Source organism: Oncorhynchus tshawytscha, linkage group LG16 (genome assembly GCF_018296145.1).
Source record: "Oncorhynchus tshawytscha isolate Ot180627B linkage group LG16, Otsh_v2.0, whole genome shotgun sequence".
NCBI lineage: Eukaryota > Metazoa > Chordata > Actinopteri > Salmoniformes > Salmonidae > Oncorhynchus > Oncorhynchus tshawytscha.
In genome coordinates, this window is record NC_056444.1 from 12374029 (window position 1) to 12393759 (window position 19731).

Below are 19731 nucleotides of genomic sequence, written 5' to 3' on the forward strand. Positions count from 1 at the left end.
AACAGATGCATCTGATTTTCAGAGGAAATGGAAAGAGAGCCTGTCACTCGACTTCTCCTTTTGGACGTTAACAAGGCGACTCCCCATCTTAACTCCTCCTCCACATTTACTGGATTGGTTCAACAGTGCAGAAGAGAACCTCCCCCTCTTTTTCTCCTCAGGGCCAGAAAAAAAGCTACGACACTAAGGCATTTATTATACGCCTGCTACGTTGGGTTGAGTTATATAGGCCTCTACAGTAGACTATGACACTGATGGAACAACATTCCTCACCTAGATGTTGGAAAGGCATCTAACAAGCAAACAAATAGCGCATTGTTAAGTACAGTAGTATTGAAATGGAACATTAAGTACAGTAGTATTGATGGTTCTTATTTGAGGGAGGTTTCTTCTCGTATCAAAGCTTATGTCGTATCGATTTCAAGCAATGGTTCAACCGCAACAGTCCTCTTTTTTTTTTTTTTTTGAACGCAGCCCTGATTTTGTCCCAGTCTGGTCGTTAGGCAATGTTTGTCAATGTAATCATGGTAGGTTATGCCTCCCATCAGCCCTCTCCAAATCCATACCAATGTAACACATTTAATGAGCAAATGATTATCTTTTGATGAGGCCCCTATTAAAAATCTATGTAGGTGATAAAAGGCCGTGGTTTAATTTATCCTTATTATTATTGTGAAGATGTGGATGGATCAGCACCCACTTAGCTCTCAGATGGTGTTGCTGCTTATTCGCACACAAACGCGCCCACACACACAGACTGGAGGTGCCGGGGACAGAGAATGAAGCCATTTGATATGCTGGACACCAACATGTTGCAGATTTAACATTGTCCGACCTAGAAAATGTCAAGCTTTACACCCATTTAAGAATGCATTTAAGTACAAGTAAGCATTTTTACACACATTTCTAGACCCAATTGTTAACTATTCAACTGTTAAACCATTGTAAGAGGATTTCTTTGAGAATAGATTTAGTAATGTTCTGTTGACTCTGTTCTTGTGTCTAGTAGGAGTTTTATTTAATGCTTTAAATGATTGCTTTTTATTTGGGCTGATCATAAAAGATTGAATGACCTTTTTTTGTTTTCTTTTGTAGTTTTGAAGTAATAAAAGTTATCCACGAAAAATTATTGGATATGGTGGGTAAAGCACAGTAAGTAGACTGATCCGCTATCTGACAATGTTTCTATATATATATATATAATATACACACACAGTGTTTCACTGACTCGTTTGACTGACAGGACTTTGTCTTCTGCAGAGTACCCATCATGTTGGTGGGGAACAAGAAAGATCTTCACATGGAACGGTATGACACAAACACACACACACACAGCTAGTCTTCCCAGAGGACAGTTGTTTTCATTTTCTTAAATTAGATTTAACAGGGATTTTCTTTTCTGTCTTGTTGTTATGTTTGACTTTGTGGAGACCTGTTCAGCTGACCGAGTGGAGAGAAAGTACATTGGTTCAGCAGAGGGTGCGGGGCTGGAATAAACCTTTACGACTTGATGTCCTGTCATTTTATGGGCCTACCTTATACGGCTCCACATCTTACATCTTTTGCAAAAATTGCAACAAGCTCTGTCTCACTGCAGAAGTAGATGTATAACCACATTCTCCAAACGTCAAATTTCTGTGTTTTTGTTTCTGCTGCTCTAGCATTCCATTTCTCCAAATGTCAAATTTTGAAGTTAAGGGTTAAGTTTAGTCACTCATTCTGAATGGTTAAGGTAAGGGTTAAAGTTTTGGATAGGGTACATTTTTTTAAAGAAAAACCAGTATCCATGACTGGGGTCGAACACTTACCCTTCAGATCCAGAGTCATGAGATTACACTTATCCACAACCCTCATACACAAGGTCCTGGCAAAACCCACGACTACTTGGTGGTAATAGCGCTCACTGTTGCCCCTAGTAGCCTATTTTGAAGGCATGGATAGATGTCAAATTTTGCAGTCAATCTTGAACGATCTCCCTGGAAATCCATCTCCCACTCAATGCCATTCCCTGGTTGTCCTGACTCCACTAAACTAGACTACTGGCCTGTTGGCACATTGACACTAGCTGGTAAACAGTAGGCCAGTATACTCTAAGCTGTCTTTGGCTCAGGCTCTGTTTTGGAGAAGGCAGGGTCAGGTCAGTCTGCTGCATGCCTGGGTCAATCAATCAGTCAGTCAGTTAGGCCTAATTCCTAACATGAGAATGTAGAAAGTATGGGAGGAAAGTGGAGTGGTGGTGGTTATTGGAAGACAGTGAAGTTGTATTTATAGGAAGACAGTGAAGTTGTAGTTATAGGAAGACAGTGAAGTTGTAGTTATAGGAAGACAGTGAAGTTGTAGTTATAGGAAGACAGTGAAGTTGTAGTTATAGGAAGACAGTGAAGTTGTAGTTATAGGAAGACAGTGAAGTTGTAGTTATAGGAAGACAGTGAAGTTGTAGTTATAGGAAGACAGTGAAGTTGTAGTTATAGGAAGACAGTGAAGTTGTAGTTATAGGAAGACAGTGAAGTTATAGGAAGACAGTCTAGGTGAAGTTATTGGAAGACAGTCTAGTTGTAGTTATTGGAAGACAGTCTAGTTGTAGTTATAGGAAGACAGTCTAGTTGTAGTTATAGGAAGACAGTGAAGTTGTAGTTATAGGAAGACAGTGAAGTTGTAGTTATAGGAAGACAGTGAAGTTGTAGTTATAGGAAGACAGTGAAGTTATAGGAAGACAGTCTAGGTGAAGTTATTGGAAGACAGTCTAGTTGTAGTTATTGGAAGACAGTCTAGTTGTAGTTATAGGAAGACAGTCTAGTAGTAGTAATAGGAAGACAGTCTAGTAGTAGTTGTAGTTATAGGAAGACAGTGTAGTTGTAGTTATTGGAAGACAGTGTAGTTGTAGTTATTGGAAGACAGTGTAGTTGTAGTTATTGGAAGACAGTGTAGTAGTTGTAGTTATTGGAAGACAGTGTAGTTGTAGTTATTGGAAGACAGTGTAGTAGTTATTGGAAGACAGTGTAGTAGTTATTGGAAGACAGTGTAGTAGTTATTGGAAGACAGTGTAGTAGTTGTAGTTATTGGAAGACAGTGTAGTAGTTATTGGAAGACAGTGTAGTAGTTATTGGAAGACAGTGTAGTAGTTGTAGTTATTGGAAGACAGTGTAGTAGTAGTTGTAGTTATTGGAAGACAGTGTAGTAGTAGTTGTAGTTATTGGAAGACAGTGTAGTAGTAGTTGTAGTTATTGGAAGACAGTGTAGTAGTAGTTGTAGTTATTGGAAGACAGTGTAGTAGTAGTTGTAGTTATTGGAAGACAGTGTAGTAGTAGTTGTAGTTATTGGAAGACAGTGTAGTAGTAGTTGTAGTTATTGGAAGACAGTGTAGTAGTAGTTGTAGTTATTGGAAGACAGTGTAGTAGTAGTTGTAGTTATTGGAAGACAGTCTAGTAGTAGTTGTAGTTATTGGAAGACAGTCTAGTAGTAGTTGTAGTTATTGGAAGACAGTCTAGTAGTAGTTGTAGTTATTGGAAGACAGTCTAGTAGTAGTTGTAGTTATTGGAAGACAGTCTAGTAGTAGTTGTAGTTATTGGAAGACAGTCTAGTAGTAGTTATTGGAAGACAGTCTAGTTGTAGTTATTGGAAGTCAGTCTAGTAGTAGTTGTAGTTATTGGAAGACAGTCTAGTAGTAGTTGTAGTTATTCGAAGACAGTCTAGTTGTAGGTATAGGAAGACAGTCTAGTAGTAGTTGTGGGTATAGGAAGACAGTCTAGTTGTAGGTATAGGAAGACAGTCTAGTAGTAGTTGTGGGTATAGGAAGACAGTCTAGTTGTAGGTATAGGAAGACAGTCTAGTAGTAGTTGTAGTTATTGGAAGACAGTCTAGTAGTAGTTGTAGTTATTGGAAGACAGTCTAGTAGTAGTTGTAGTTATTGGAAGACAGTCTAGTAGTAGTTATTGGAAGACAGTCTAGTAGTAGTTATTGGAAGACAGTCTAGTAGTAGTTATTGGAAGACAGTCTAGTAGTAGTTGTAGTTATTGGAAGACAGTCTAGTAGTAGTTGTAGTTATTGGAAGACAGTCTAGTAGTTATTGGAAGACAGTCTAGTAGTAGTTGTAGTTATTGGAAGACAGTCTAGTAGTTGTAGTTATTGGAAGACAGTCTAGTAGTAGTTGTAGGTATAGGAAGACAGTCTAGTAGTAGTTGTGGGTATAGGAAGACAGTCTAGTTGTAGGTATAGGAAGACAGTCTAGTAGTAGCTGTGGGTATAGGAAGACAGTCTAGTTGTAGGTATAGGAAGACAGTCTAGTTGTAGGTATAGGAAGACAGTCTAGTTGTAGGTATAGGAAGACAGTCTAGTTGTGGGTATAGGAAGACAGTCTAGTTGTGGGTATAGGAAGACAGTCTAGTTGTGGGTATAGGAAGACAGTCTAGTTGTGGGTATAGGAAGACAGTCTAGTTGTGGGTATAGGAAGACAGTGAAGTTGTAGTTATAGGAAGACAGTCTAGTTGTAGTTATAGGAAGACAGTCTAGTTGTAGGTATAGGAAGACAGTCTAGTAGTAGTTGTGGGTATAGGAAGACAGTCTAGTAGTAGTTGTGGGTATAGGAAGACAGTCTAGTAGTAGTTGTGGGTATAGGAAGACAGTCTAGTAGTAGTTGTGGGTATAGGAAGACAGTCTAGTAGTAGTTGTGGGTATAGGAAGACAGTCTAGTAGTAGTTGTGGGTATAGGAAGACAGTCTAGTTGTAGGTATAGGAAGACAGTCTAGTAGTAGTTGTGGGTATAGGAAGACAGTCTAGTAGTAGTTGTGGGTATAGGAAGACAGTCTAGTAGTAGTTGTGGGTATAGGAAGACAGTCTAGTAGTAGTTGTGGGTATAGGAAGACAGTCTAGTAGTAGTTGTGGGTATAGGAAGACAGTCTAGTAGTAGTTGTGGGTATAGGAAGACAGTCTAGTTGTGGGTATAGGAAGACAGTCTAGTTGTAGGTATAGGAAGACAGTCTAGTTGTAGGTATAGGAAGACAGTCTAGTTGTAGGTATAGGAAGACAGTCTAGTAGTAGTTGTGGGTATAGGAAGACAGTCTAGTAGTAGTCTAGTTGGGGTATAGGAAGACAGTCTAGTAGTAGTTGTGGGTATAGGAAGACAGTCTAGTAGTAGTTGTGGGTAGACAGTCTAGTAGTAGTTGTGGGTATAGGAAGACAGTCTAGTAGTAGTTGTGGGTATAGGAAGACAGTCTAGTAGTAGTTGTGGGTATAGGAAGACAGTCTAGTTGTAGTTGTGGGTATAGGAAGACAGTCTAGTTGTAGTTATTGGAAGACAGTCTAGTTGTGGGTATAGGAAGACAGTCTAGTTGTAGGTATAGGAAGACAGTCTAGTAGTAGTTGTGGGTATAGGAAGACAGTCTAGTAGTAGTTGTGGGTATAGGAAGACAGTCTAGTAGTAGTTGTGGGTATAGGAAGACAGTCTAGTTGTGGGTATAGGAAGACAGTCTAGTAGTAGTTGTGTGTATAGGAAGACAGTCTAGTTGTAGGTATAGGAAGATAGTCTAGTTGTAGGTATAGGAAGACAGTCTAGTTGTAGGTATAGGAAGACAGTCTAGTTGTAGGTATAGGAAGACAGTCTAGTTGTAGTTGTAGTTATAGGAAGACAGTCTAGTAGTAGTTGTAGTTATAGGAAGACAGTGTAGTAGTAGTTGTAGTTATAGGAAGACAGTGTAGTAGTTGTAGTTATTGGAAGACAGTGTAGTAGTTGTAGTTATTGGAAGACAGTGTAGTAGTTGTAGTTATTGGAAGACAGTGTAGTAGTTATTGGAAGACAGTGTTGTAGTTATTGGAAGACAGTGTTGTAGTTATTGGAAGACAGTGTTGTAGTTATTGGAAGACAGTGTAGTAGTTGTAGTTATTGGAAGACAGTGTAGTAGTTGTAGTTATTGGAAGACAGTGTAGTAGTTGTAGTTATTGGAAGACAGTGTAGTAGTTGTAGTTATTGGAAGACAGTGTAGTAGTTGTAGTTATTGGAAGACAGTGTAGTAGGTATAGGAAGACAGTGTAGTTGTAGGTATAGGAAGACAGTCTAGTAGTAGTTGTAGGAAGACAGTCTAGTAGTAGTTGTAGGAAGACAGTCTAGTAGTAGTTGTAGGAAGACAGTCTAGTAGTAGTTGTGGGTATAGGAAGACAGTCTAGTTGTAGTTATAGGAAGACAGTGTAGTAGTTGTAGTTATTGGAAGACAGTGTAGTAGTTGTAGTTATTGGAAGACAGTGTAGTAGTTGTAGTTATTGGAAGACAGTGTAGTAGTTGTAGTTATTGGAAGACAGTGTAGTAGTTATTGGAAGACAGTGTTGTAGTTATTGGAAGACAGTGTTGTAGTTATTATAGGAAGACAGTCAGTGTTGTAGTTATTGGAAGACAGTCTAGTTGTAGTTATTGGAAGACAGTCTAGTAGTTGTAGTTATTGGAAGACAGTGTAGTAGTTGTAGTTATTGGAAGACAGTGTAGTAGTTGTAGTTATTGGAAGACAGTGTAGTAGTTGTAGTTATTGGAAGACAGTGTAGTAGTTGTAGTTATTGGAAGACAGTGTAGTAGTTATTGGAAGACAGTGTAGTAGTTATTGGAAGACAGTGTTGTAGTTATTGGAAGACAGTGTAGTAGTTGTAGTTATTGGAAGACAGTGTAGTAGTTGTAGTTATTGGAAGACAGTGTAGTAGTTGTAGTTATTGGAAGACAGTGTAGTAGGTATAGGAAGACAGTGTAGTTGTAGGTATAGGAAGACAGTCTAGTAGTAGTTGTAGGAAGACAGTCTAGTAGTAGTTGTAGGAAGACAGTCTAGTAGTAGTTGTAGGAAGACAGTCTAGTAGTAGTTGTGGGTATAGGAAGACAGTCTAGTTGTGGGTATAGGAAGACAGTCTAGTTGTAGGTATAGGAAGACAGTCTAGTTGTGGGTATAGGAAGACAGTCTAGTAGTAGTTGTGGGTATAGGAAGATAGTCTAGTTGTAGGTATAGGAAGACAGTAGTTGTGGGTATAGGAAGACAGTCTAGTTGTAGTTGTGGGTATAGGAAGACAGTCTAGTTGTAGTTGTAGGAAGACAGTCTAGTAGTAGTTGTAGGAAGACAGTCTAGTAGTAGTTGTAGGAAGACAGTCTAGTAGTAGTTGTGGGTATAGGAAGACAGTCTAGTAGTAGTTGTGGGTATAGGAAGACAGTCTAGTTGTAGGTATAGGAAGACAGTCTAGTTGTGGGTATAGGAAGACAGTCTAGTAGTAGTTGTGGGTATAGGAAGATAGTCTAGTTGTAGGTATAGGAAGACAGTCTAGTTGTGGGTATAGGAAGACAGTCTAGTAGTAGTTGTGGGTATAGGAAGACAGTCTAGTTGTAGGTATAGGAAGACAGTCTAGTTGTGGGTATAGGAAGACAGTCTAGTTGTGGGTATAGGAAGACAGTCTAGTTGTGGGTATAGGAAGACAGTCTAGTTGTGGGTATAGGAAGACAGTCTAGTTGTGGGTATAGGAAGACAGTCTAGTTGTGGGTATAGGAAGACAGTCTAGTTGTGGGTATAGGAAGACAGTCTAGTTGTGGGTATAGGAAGACAGTCTAGTTGTGGGTATAGGAAGACAGTCTAGTTGTTGTGGGTATAGGAAGACAGTCTAGTTGTTGTGGGTATAGGAAGACAGTCTAGTTGTTGTGGGTATAGGAAGACAGTCTAGTTGTTGTGGGTATAGGAAGACAGTCTAGTTGTTGTGGGTATAGGAAGACAGTCTAGTTGTTGTGGGTATAGGAAGACAGTCTAGTTGTGGTTGTAGGTATAGGAAGACAGTCTAGTTGTTGTGGGTATAGGAAGACAGTCTAGTTGTTGTGGGTATAGGAAGACAGTCTAGTTGTTGTGGGTATAGGAAGACAGTCTAGTTGTTGTGGGTATAGGAAGACAGTCTAGTTGTTGTGGGTATAGGAAGACAGTCTAGTTGTTGTGGGTATAGGAAGACAGTCTAGTTGTAGTAGTATTTATAGGAAGACAGTCTAGTTGTAGTTGTAGGTATAGGAAGACAGTCTAGTAGTAGTTGTAGGTATAGGAAGACAGTCTAGTAGTAGTTGTAGGAAGACAGTCTAGTAGTTATTGCCTACTGTCTCTTACCAGGCCTGTATAATATACTACACACTGTCTTCTGTCTCTTACCAGGCCTGTAGTATAGTGTAGTACACACTGCCAGCCTGATGCTTTTCTGAAAAGAGGTCACTCACTCATAGCTCTACATCTTTCCTCCTCCTTCCTTTTTTGTTTCTGCTTCCTCTTTCGTACTCTCCCTCTCAGTCATTCCCAGAATAAACAGGAAATGGGGCACAGTCACCTCAAAGCAGGAAATGTTGTCTGCCATTCTCTTCCTCATACACACTCTGGCCCCAGTGAGGTGATGCACACACGCTGGCCCCATTGAGGTGATGCACACACGCTGGCCCCAGTGAGGTGATGCACACACGCTGGCCCCAGTGAGGTGATGCACACACGCTGGCCCCAGTGAGGTGATGCACACACGCTGGCCCCAGTGAGGTGATGCACACACGCTGGCCCCAGTGAGGTGATGCACACACGCTGGCCCCAGTGAGGTGATGCACACACGCTGGCCCCAGTGAGGTGATGTATGCAGCATTGAGATTATTCATATTCTTCTCAGTGTGGAGTGAGGTTGTGAACTGTCCATTGAACGCCCACACAGCCACACAGGAGCCTAGTAGACTGTGTTAGTCCACTAAAGTAATCAAGGCATTACTGATCACTTCCCCATCTCTCTTCTCCCTGTCTCGAGGGCAGTTAAAGGCTTGCTCTGGGCGAAGTGAGAACCGGCTGGACCTTTTTAATGAATCAATAACTCCAGGCTATTAAATCACAGGAGTGGATGGGAGTGAAGGGGTTTACACCCCTGGGCTATGTAGCTTTGGGCTCGGCTGAAGACTCATGCGATGCAGTTAGGATCGGTGGGGAAAAGGGGATGTTATCTTAGTATTGTGATGCTGTCTTTTCAGTTAGTCGGCGTGGTATATAAATAACCTGGTATTACCACCACACCGGCGGTCACAAGTCATGAAGGCAGTCAAATTTCACATGACCATTTAGTCACGGTAATTAGGTTTCTCCAAGCTCTGACACTGCTGCTGGCCGTTAGTAGCCTACCAAACTTGCTAACAGCCTGGTACTCAGCACTCAATTGTCCTTCTAATCACTCTGACATCAATACAAATGTATTTGAAAATATAATCAAACACTTCATGAGAGCTAATGTTGCACAACATTTCTATAGTCTATGCAATTGCAGAAGAAACAGAGTGATGGCCTCTATTAAAAAGAGGAGGATCCCATCTTTCTATAGGCTAGGCCTACTATGTTTATTTCTCAACTCTCCTAATATTAAGCACGTTGCTTATATTTACAACAGGAGTATAGCCTACCTGGCTGGCATGAAGAAAAAAAACAACACTGGGAAATGTATCCTCCAATCACTATTTAAGTGCATAGATGACATGTATTTTTTTTCCACTGCCCCTGTTTTGATACAGGTGCATGATAATGGTCCATTCTAAATCCAAACATATTTTAAACATATATATTATTTAGTATATGTAAAGACAAGATTAAATCAAGATTAGTGTGATGAGTGACAATATTAGCATATCACTTGTGAATGATGCCCAGCGTAAGGCAAGAAACGATGTCTATTTTTTAACCTTTTTCTAATCATATTCGCACACCTCGTGTAGCCTAACCCATAGGCCTGTATGTTTTAATAAGGTTTGTATCACAACTAAAGCGGCCAAATAACTTCTTTAAAATGAAGCACATGAATCCGCTTTACAAGGGTTGTAGAGCCTGACTGGCATACATAAGCAGCTCGTGAGTTTCAAGTTTGGGGAAGATCATTTTCCCCATAAAAATGCAACTTTATAATAAAAGCATTACATGCATAATTGCATTTGTGGTCACTTTTGCTAATGGTGTTTTCCTGCTAATGGAACATTCGTGCTTATAGCCTACTTACTGCCTTGTGCTCATTGCTGCACTTATAATGTGAAGAAAAAGCCTAATAGTTTATCAACATTTTAAACTAAACGTTCTGATCTGTTGCGTCAGCCTCATTGCATAAAACAGGTTTTTTGATGTTAGTGGTTGTATTAATTTGGGATCTATCGCAACCCACAACTGTCCCAAAATATGTTTGACATATTTTGTTCTCACAGAATAGAATAGGTCAACTTTTGTACTATGGGGGATAGTAGATTGACAGGCTAGTGCTTTTGCTGTTCTTTAGGCCTACTCTTATTGTTGGCTAACAAAGTAAATGTGGACATTTCTTCCAATATCTTCAATATGCACCTCGGAATTGGATAAGGAGTTGCTTCCCCGATGTTTGTCTTAACTTGTAGCCTGTGAGAAAGACCCAATCACGTGACGGAGAGCCATGTGAGTGAGAGACGCTTCGGATTGCGCAGCACGCTCCATGAGAAGGGCACAGCACTCTGGGCCGCAAAAGGCATGTTTTTTAGGGAGCATTACAGCCACAAAGGGGATGCCGCCGTTAAATTCGAGGCATTATCAAGTGCTTGTCAAATTGTTAATGAGAGACTACTGGAGTGTGTACAGCCTGCGCAAAAAAACAAAGCAGAGCTCAGGCCTTTCAAGCACTTTTCAAATCATCATTAGTCTCATCATGCAGCCTTACAATGTATTACAAATCTAAACATATGGCCCAACGTTTGTAGAACAACAAGTTACATTAATAACTCTAAATCTAAACATTAGCCCAACGTTTGTAGAACAACAAGTTACATTAATAACTCTAAATCAAAACATATAGCCCAACGTTTGTAGAACAACAAGTTACATTAATAACTATAAATCAAAACATATAGCCCAACGTTTGTAGAACAACCAAAGTTACATTAATAACTCTAAAAACAACAGTATGCTATTCTTTTCTTCTGAAATAGACTATTTTCTTCATCATGCTTCTTTAGAACTGTCTAAAGCAAATTATGGATTTATTGTGAATGTCTAAGCTATATTACATGGATTTATGAGCCTTTTTAAAATGTCTTGTAGGCTTGTAAAATGTGTGGAAGCCAGGAGATGTTAAATGTGTTTGTTAACTAACGGTGAATTACCATGAGACTCACAGTTATTTGTTTGACAATCACCGGCTGACAATTTTGTGACCGCCACATCCCTAGCTGCGACCATAGGAGTTGGCTATATAGCACAAACAGATCTGGGACCAGGGTAGTGTTGAGAAATAGCGTAGCGAGCCTACTCTGTGGCTTATAGGGCCCAATTCAGACATAGGAAATGACACATTTCTTACGCACGCCTTTCCTAAGCTCTTATCAGTAGTTGGTATTTAGACTTTGCAGGTGTGGTTCCCTTGAGCTCTGCACACATTTTAATTCAAACACTGAAAACCCACTTGCTGGTTCATTAAATAGGGTTTTCAGGACCTTTATCTAAGGCCATCCCTTTAAATTTGGTGTACATTTTTTATTACATTTTTCTCGACAGGCTACCTATAATATCTGTAGAGTGATTCAGAATATAGGGATCAATGAAAGAAAGTCATCTAATATATGCATATTCGTCTCCGTCTCAGGTAGATTTAATAATACTCTTATCTTGTAGATTATTTAGGCAGTTTTAGGGTTAGGAAAGTGTTATGAATCGGTAACACTTTACACTCAGCGTCATAACAGTCATGACAGCTGACACAACTTGTCATAACCTGTTATAATATGGTCATAACACTGTCATGACATATATTTAGACCTATTGTGACGTTGTTTTATGGCTGGTTATGACACCTACAGTACATAAGAGTGTAGAAACCAGCACAACCTACCATGGTAGTTATTTTTTGGTTTGTTATGAAACCTACATACTGTACGTGTCAAAACCCACAAAACCACACAGGGCAAAACATTCCCTTACACCATAGCCTACGTGTCAACAATATGTTATATATATTTATTTTTTTGTTAATTGACCATATTAAATTATAATTGTAATTACACACACACTTATGTCAGACATGCACCTACCCCAATGCTCTGTTGCTGAATGAATGATGAATGCAGGAGCAGGACAAGACGCCCTCTTTTTGACTGATGACTGGGATGAATGCAGGAGCAGGACAAGACGCCCTCTTTTTGACTGATGACTGGGATGAATGCAGGAGCAGGACAAAACGCCCTCTTTTTGACTGATGACTGGGATGAATGCAGGAGCAGGACAAAACGCCCTCTTTTTGACTGATGACTGGGATGAATGCAGGAGCAGGACAAAACGCCCTCTTTTTGACTCATGATTATGATCATCCAAAAGCTTCTTGACAGAGTCATAAAGTGTATTTTCTACAAGTTATTTAAAATATGATGAAAAGGAAACATGACGGTTAAGAATTCATAACAACAAAGGATTTAAGAAACAAACCTTCAAACGAAAGTATAAATGTGGGTTTTGACACTCTTATGTAGGTGTCATAACCAGCCATTAAATAATGCTATATATGTCAAGTGTAAATACAAGGGTCATGAGTGTTATGACCATATGACAGGTTATTGTAGCTATTACATATTATGACATGGTTATGACCGTGTTATAACACTGGGTGTCAAGTATGAATCAAACAGGTTTGGAGAGCCTTTAATCACTAAATATATTGCTGAATAAGAAAAATAATGGTTTGAGTCATCCTAAAAATTGGCATATTCAATTTCAATCCATTAATGTTTTTTTAAGTATACAATAGAGGTTGATCAATAGTCCTATAAATCTACCGTAATGATGGAAGTGTATGACAACTGTCCAGTCGTTGTGAACCGTGCTCCAGGTTTAACCTGCTACATGTGGTCTGAGTTCCAAAATGATTCAAATAGGCTACATGTCCCAGATCTCTAATTATTGTATAACGTTAGACTATGATCCACTAATGCTAGCGACCCTCAGGAACAACTATACAGACGTATGGAAAGCAAGGTAAACAGAACTGAATGTAATGATGCAAAATGTAGGCTACAAATTTAAGGAAATGAACATTAAAGGGACAGTTATATATGTACGTGGGTATTACTGACGGTGGCTAAAATTCAGAATAACGGCACAACTTATTTATAGCCTGCTTCACTGTGAAAAAGGGGCCCCGATACATGTCATGTTGATATGATTTTCAGTTTGCTTCAATATGTCTGATTTCACATTCATCTCCAGGGATCATAATGGAAAATCATATGAATATGAATTGCCATGTGTCTTTAAATTACCCTTCTCCAAATGGATTACTAATTTACCTAGCTCTTAACAATTTGTAATTTACAGTATATAGAGCATCCTGTTATTTCTGTCCTGATAAAATAAAGTAGCTTTTTCCACTCAACCTTATTCATGGTTTCCTCACAATGAAAGTTAGTGGAATTAAGTCACGGTCAGAATACGGCGTATCTGTAGACTGTAGACCATTTATTTGATCTCCACCCCAAACCAATAGTGGGTGAATAGCCAGTGGCGTAGCGCAGTATTATAGCTAATGTCATGCTATTTTACACATTTAGCCTTTATATGCCGTTTTAGAGTTCAGGGTTTCTTGAAAGACAGGACAATTTCAACTTTTTCTCCACAAATATTTGTCTTTAATATTTTACCTTTATTTAACTAGGCAAGTCAGTTAAGAACAACTTCTTATTTTCAATGACGGCCTAGGAACAGTGGGTTAACTGCCTGTTCAGGGGCAGAACGACAGATTTGTACCTTGTCAGCTCGGGGATTTGAACTTGTAACCTTTCGGTTCCTAGTCCAACACTCTAACCACTAGGCTGCCCCAATATTAACATTTGAAATGTATATTTTGAAAGACCAAAGTATCAGCTATCACACCATGTGAAGGAACAACATTGTTACATTATTTAATTTTTATTCATAAAATGCAAATAACTGGATTCATGTGTACTCCGTCAGACACCATAAAAGCCATTTAGTGTTACAATGATTGTCCAACAAGTGTTTAAAGGCCTTGATTGTTTAATTCTAACAAGATATTATTCAAATATGTAATGCATATTTCAGGGCTAATTCTGTTAGCATTTTGACCTTATTTTCTAGATTTAGGACATATATTGACATTTCTACAGCAAACATCCCTTTGGTCTTGCACAGAAATGTTTTCCATTGTTTAAGCATATGTTGCAGAACAGTGTATTAACAAAGCATTAGAGTTGACAAGCCACTGGCAGAATTGTCGACAGATAATTAAAACTGACATGTTTTTGCCTCTAAAAATACAAGTTAAATACAAACATTTGTCAAATATGGTAAATTATTCATTTGAAAATCGCCAATTAAAAAAACAACCATTTAAGACATCTCACGGAGTTGACCAGATCTTCGGACACATCTTTTAGGAATCACAGTTTTGAGAGAAATATTGTTTAACATTCAGAAGGCTATTGCAAGAAACTACATTACATACGTTATTCAGTTAATATCCATTATTACAAGTTTTTAGAATTTTAAACCCTTTTTGGGAGTTTGAAATTGGGATCCATTGCTCCGGAGCATGAGAATTGTTGTTGTTAAATTCCCCAAAACAAATCTTTTTTTCTTATAAAATTGCCCTAAATGTAACGTTTGAGCTCAAATAATGCACACAAAAAATGATAAAAAGTGTTTCCCTGCCAGACAAGGATTGTCCCGAATGTCCTGCTTTTCTACACATTGGCAAAATGTACAAAATTTTTTCAGTTTTAAAGCTACTTTCCTGTAATTCAAAACATTTATTTCATAACTTATGACGTGTTCATATGCTATCTGCGGGGCCCCCAAAGCTTGCCGGTCCCCCCCACCTTGCGGAGGCGTGCGCTTTGCCAGTGTGAATAACATGCTATTCTCATGTTTAAGTTCAAGGTCAGAATATGCGTAGAGAGAAAAGTGCATAAAAAGGGAATTGCGTTCCATTTACACGTGCTTGACTCTGGTCTGAATTCCCCCATAGTGAAAACAGCTCAGTTCCATTTACACGTGCTTGACTCTGGTCTGAATTCCCCCATAGTGAAAACAGCTCAGTTCCATTTACACATGCTTGACTCTGGTCTGAATTCCCCCATAGTGAAAACAGCTCAGTTCCATTTACACGTGCTTGACTCTGGTCTGAATTCCCCCATAATGAAAACAGCTCAGTTCCATTTACACGTGCTTGACTCTGGTCTGAATTCCCCCATAGTGAAAACAGCTCAGTTCCATTTACACGTGCTTGACTCTGGTCTGAATTCCCCCATAGTGAAAACAGCTCAGTTCCATTTACACGTGCTGGACTCTGGTCTGAATTCCCCCATAGTGAAAACAGCTCAGTTCCATTTACACGTGCTGGACTCCGGTCGGAATTCCCCCCATAGTGAAAACAGCTCAGTTCCATTTACACGTGCTGGACTCCGGTCGGAATTCCCCCATAGTGAAAACAGCTCAGTTTCATCATTAGAGCCTTTACCCTCCTGTAAGGCTCCCATTGGATTTGAACACTTTCACATGTGGTTATACTGTAGCGTTACAAACAAATGGTGTTCACTTTATTATTCTGTTCCCCTCAGTACAATCAGGAACTGTGCGTATGGGCTGTACTGCTGTCACAAGCTAATTGTAGTCACTGTGACGTGTTGTTTCCCCTCTCTCCTCAGTGTAATCAGTTGTGAAGAAGGCAAAGCACTGGCTGACTCGTGGAACGCAGCATTCATGGAGTCCTCTGCAAAAGAGAACCAGGTGATGACGATGACTGGACATTCCCTCCCACAGCCATCGGTTAGATGGAGTTTGACATCTACTGTAGTATTGTAATGGGTGCCATCTTGGCACCGAATGTTCCAAGGCTATTACAGTCTAGTTTGAATTACATACAGTGAGAGTAATGTAAAGGAAGAAACATTTGGTGCCAACATGGAAGATCGTTTGCCAAAGTGTAATACCTACAGCTTTGTTCATCATTCTCAGCTCATCAATCTCTCTTTAAGCAGTTCTCATCCCTGTCATTCCTGGGTAGGGGGGACCGTGCTAGGCAGGGGAATAGAGGGGTAGACATTAATCAGACCCCATTTCTGTGCTGTGAGGACTCCAGATCAGGGTGTCGTTTTGATCTCGGTCCCCAGGAGGAGAGGCCTTTTCTGGGGATGCTGAGGACAGCAGTCTGGGCTCCAGAGAGAGGGAGAGCTTCTTATTGAATTTCTCATTCTCTACTTTGATGGAGATGTGTGCACACACCTCTTCCAAGAAATGTTCCTCTCCTTCTCAGGAATAGGCCCTGCTGCTGAAGAAGACCATAAAGGTTTCCTATTGTTGCAGAAAAAAAATATTATTTTGACGGATACTTCTTTAAGGCTGTTGCAGAATCTCTCCATAGTCTTTTCAAGGTTACAGTGGTTTTGTTGTAGGCAGAGTGCAAATAGTGACTCGAGGTGTCCTGCTTCAGATCAATATGTATGATAACCAATGAAGTAACCGACTGTTGTATTTGTTTTTTGAAGTTATTTAAATGATATGGTCTGAATGCATCATTCAACATAATTGCTATTTCCCCAATTTTCCAAAGGAGGCATGTTAGATCCATTGGAAAGGAGATACCTAGTCCGTTGTACAACTCAATGGATTCAACTGAAATGTGTCTTCTGCATTTATCCCAACCCCTCTGAATCAGAGAGGTGCGGAGGGCTCAGGGAACAGTGGGTTTAACTGCCTTGCTCAAGGGCAGAACTACAGATTTTTACCTTGTCATCTCAAGGATTCGATCCAGCAACCTTTCGGTTACTGGCCCAACGCTCCTATCCGCCAGGCTACCTGCTGCCACATGCTGCTGATGATATCAAAATAATGTTTGTATCAAATATTCCAATGTTTCAACCTTCTTTCTTTCCCAGCAGCCACAATTCATCTGTCAATGTTTGGTTTTCTTTTAGATTTGCTGGTGTGAACTGAACACATTTCACCACCATTTAACCTACCTATTAAGCACAGAGCAGAGAAAACATCAGTCTGCACACTCCTGTTGTCTTTATGGCATAATTTCTGTCCTCTGACTTCCTGTTTCCTGTGTGAGTCAGACGGCGGTGGAGGTGTTCAAGAGGACCATCCTGGAAGCGGAGAAAATGGAGGGGGGAGCCCCCCAGGGCAGGACGTCCTGCTCCCTGATGTAACCATCCGCCTCGGGCCCTCGCAACCCGTCCCCAACCACAGCACTGGACACTGGGAAATCCCTCTACTTGAAGTGGCTAACAGCCTGTTCTCCCTTGAGAAACGTCTTCTTTTCTTCCCTTTTATTTGTGGTTTTTTGGGGGAAGGACAGAGGAAGACTTTGACATTAAGAGTAATTATCCATCCCAGCTTAGAGTACACTCGTATCACCCCCCCGTCTTCCCCTTCTTCTGAGAAATTTCGAGCCTACTTCTCATTTAAAGCCTGTAATCTCATTGCTACCTGACCCCCCTGCCTTCCCCTTAAAGTTTGTATAACAACATATGTCATAAAGTTATTATGGCCACTACAGTTGGCCAGCATTCATTCACTAGTGTAGTGAATGTTGATTCCCTTTTTTTGTTTTTGTAATCATTAAATCTGCATATTGTTTCACTACAGTTTGATTTTCTGTCTGATTGTTTCTCAGAATTAGATTTTTTCTGTTTTATACAAACTATCAGAATACACATGAGAATTATATATTTTGATATTACAGTATGTGATATAGGAATTATATATTTTCCCTAACCTGTCCTGGGATAAATGATTCAGTATTCTACTTCCTCTTGGCTCCTCTACCTCAGAACATGTCAAAACGCTGAGGTTGCCACCCAGTCAGGGAAACAGAATGTGTCATCACACCGCTCCTCACTCTTGCCAGCTCTCAGAGCGGGTCCATGATAATTAACATTACCAAGGGGAAATGGAAACCTGGTGGGTTGGATTAATTTGTGCCCCCATGAGAGATCTAATCCTCATTATATTCCTCTCTATAATCCAGTTGGAGTAGAGTGGAGATAGTTACTGTCATGTAGAACCAATTACAGTATGGACTTATAGCCAGTCTTTACACCATAGAATACATACATTTTTTTGATGGAGAAACAACCCCTAGCCCACCTACCCTCTAGGCACTTGGGTAGATCTGCAAGGATGGGGTCTGGGTCTATACTGAACAAAAAATGTGAACGCAACATGCAACGATTTTACTGAATTACAGTTCATATAAGGAAATCAGTCAATTGATAAATTAATAAGGCCCTATGGATATCAAGACTGGCTGCACCCCTTCCAGAATTTGTTTTTCCCCACAAAAGGGCTTTCTTACAGACAGAAATACTCCTGTTTTATCAGCTGTCTGGATCCCGCAGGTGAAGAAGCCACATGTGCAGGTTTGGGCTGGCGTGGTTATACGTGGTCTGTGGTTGTGATGGCGGTTGGACGTAGTGCCAAATTCTCTAAAACAACATTGGAGGTGGCTTATGGTAGAGAAATGAACATAAACTTCTCTGCCAACAGCTCTGATGTACAGTTGAAGTCAGAAGTTTATATACACTTAGGTTGGAGTCATCAAAACTATTTTTTCCAACCACTCCACAAATGTTTGTGGTTTTGGCAAGTCAGTTCGACATCTACTTTGTGCATGACAAGTCATTTTTCCAACAATTGTTAAGACAGATTTATTTCACTTACAATTCACTGGATCACAATTAGCGTGGGTCAGAAGTTTACATACATTCCAGAAAATGGTGTCATGTCTTTAGAAGCTTCTGATAGGCTAATTGACATAATTTGAGTCAATTGGAGGTGTACCTGTGGATGTATTTCAAGGCCTACCTTCAAACGCAGTGCCTCTTTGCTTGACATCATGGGAAAATCAAAAGAAATCAGTCAAGACCTCAGAGAAAAAAACTGCCTGAAGGTACCAAATTCATCTCTTAAAAACAATAGTACGCAAGTATAATCACCATGGGACCATGCAGCCTTCATACCGCTCAGGAAGGAGACACGTTCTGTCTCAGAGATGAACGTAGTTTGGTGGAAAAGTGCAAATCAATCCCAGACCAACAGCAAAGGACCTTGTGAAGATGTTGGAGGAAACCGGTACAAAAGTATCTATATCCACAGTAAAACAAGTCCTATATTCACATAACCTGAAAGGCCGCTCAGCAAGGAAGAAGCCACTGCTCCAAAACCGCCATAAAGAAGCCAGACTACGGTTTGCAACTGCACATGGGGGCGAAGATCTTACTTTTGGAGAAATGTCCTCTGGTCTGATAAAACAAAAATAGAACTGTTTGGCCATAATGACCATTGTTATGTTTGGAGGGAAAAGGGGGAGGCTTGCAAGTCGAAGAACACCATCCCAACCGTGAAGCACACGGGTGGCAGCATCATGTTGTGGGTGTGCTTTGCTGCAGGAGGGACTGGTGCACTTCACAAAATAGATGGCATCATGAGGTAGGAAAATGTGGATATATTGAAGCAACATCTCAAGACATCAGTCAGAAAGTTCAAGCTTGGTCGCAAATGGGTCTTCCAAATGGACAATGACCCCAAGCAAACTTCCAAAGTTGTGGCAAAATGGCTTAAGGACAACAAAGTCAAGGTATTGGAGTGGCCATCACAAAGCCCTGACCTCAATCCCATAGAAAATTTGTCGGCAGAACTGAAAAAGCGTGTGCGAGCAAGGAGGCCTACAAACCTGACTCAGTTACACCAGCTCTGTCAGGAG

The 19731-nt window shown here is 40.2% G+C and overlaps 1 protein-coding gene across 4 annotated transcripts in view; it reads left to right on the forward strand.

The window, feature by feature from the left end:
- LOC112215328 (GTP-binding protein Rheb) overlaps positions 1–17614 on the forward strand; it is a 38037-nt gene extending 20423 nt beyond the window's left edge. For 3 of the 4 annotated variants that reach the window (XM_024374274.2, XM_042298798.1, XM_024374273.2), the window contains 4 exons: positions 1096–1152; positions 1261–1308; positions 15671–15791; positions 17084–17614. In XM_024374274.2, coding sequence (XP_024230042.1) covers positions 1096–1152; positions 1261–1308; positions 15671–15791; positions 17084–17176 — 319 coding nt within the window. In that variant the 3' untranslated portion in view covers positions 17177–17614. The remainder of the gene's footprint in view (positions 1–1095; positions 1153–1260; positions 1309–15670; positions 15792–17083) is intronic. The other variant, XM_024374275.2, reaches the window with a different exon arrangement.
- Positions 17615–19731: the final 2117 nt, after the last annotated feature.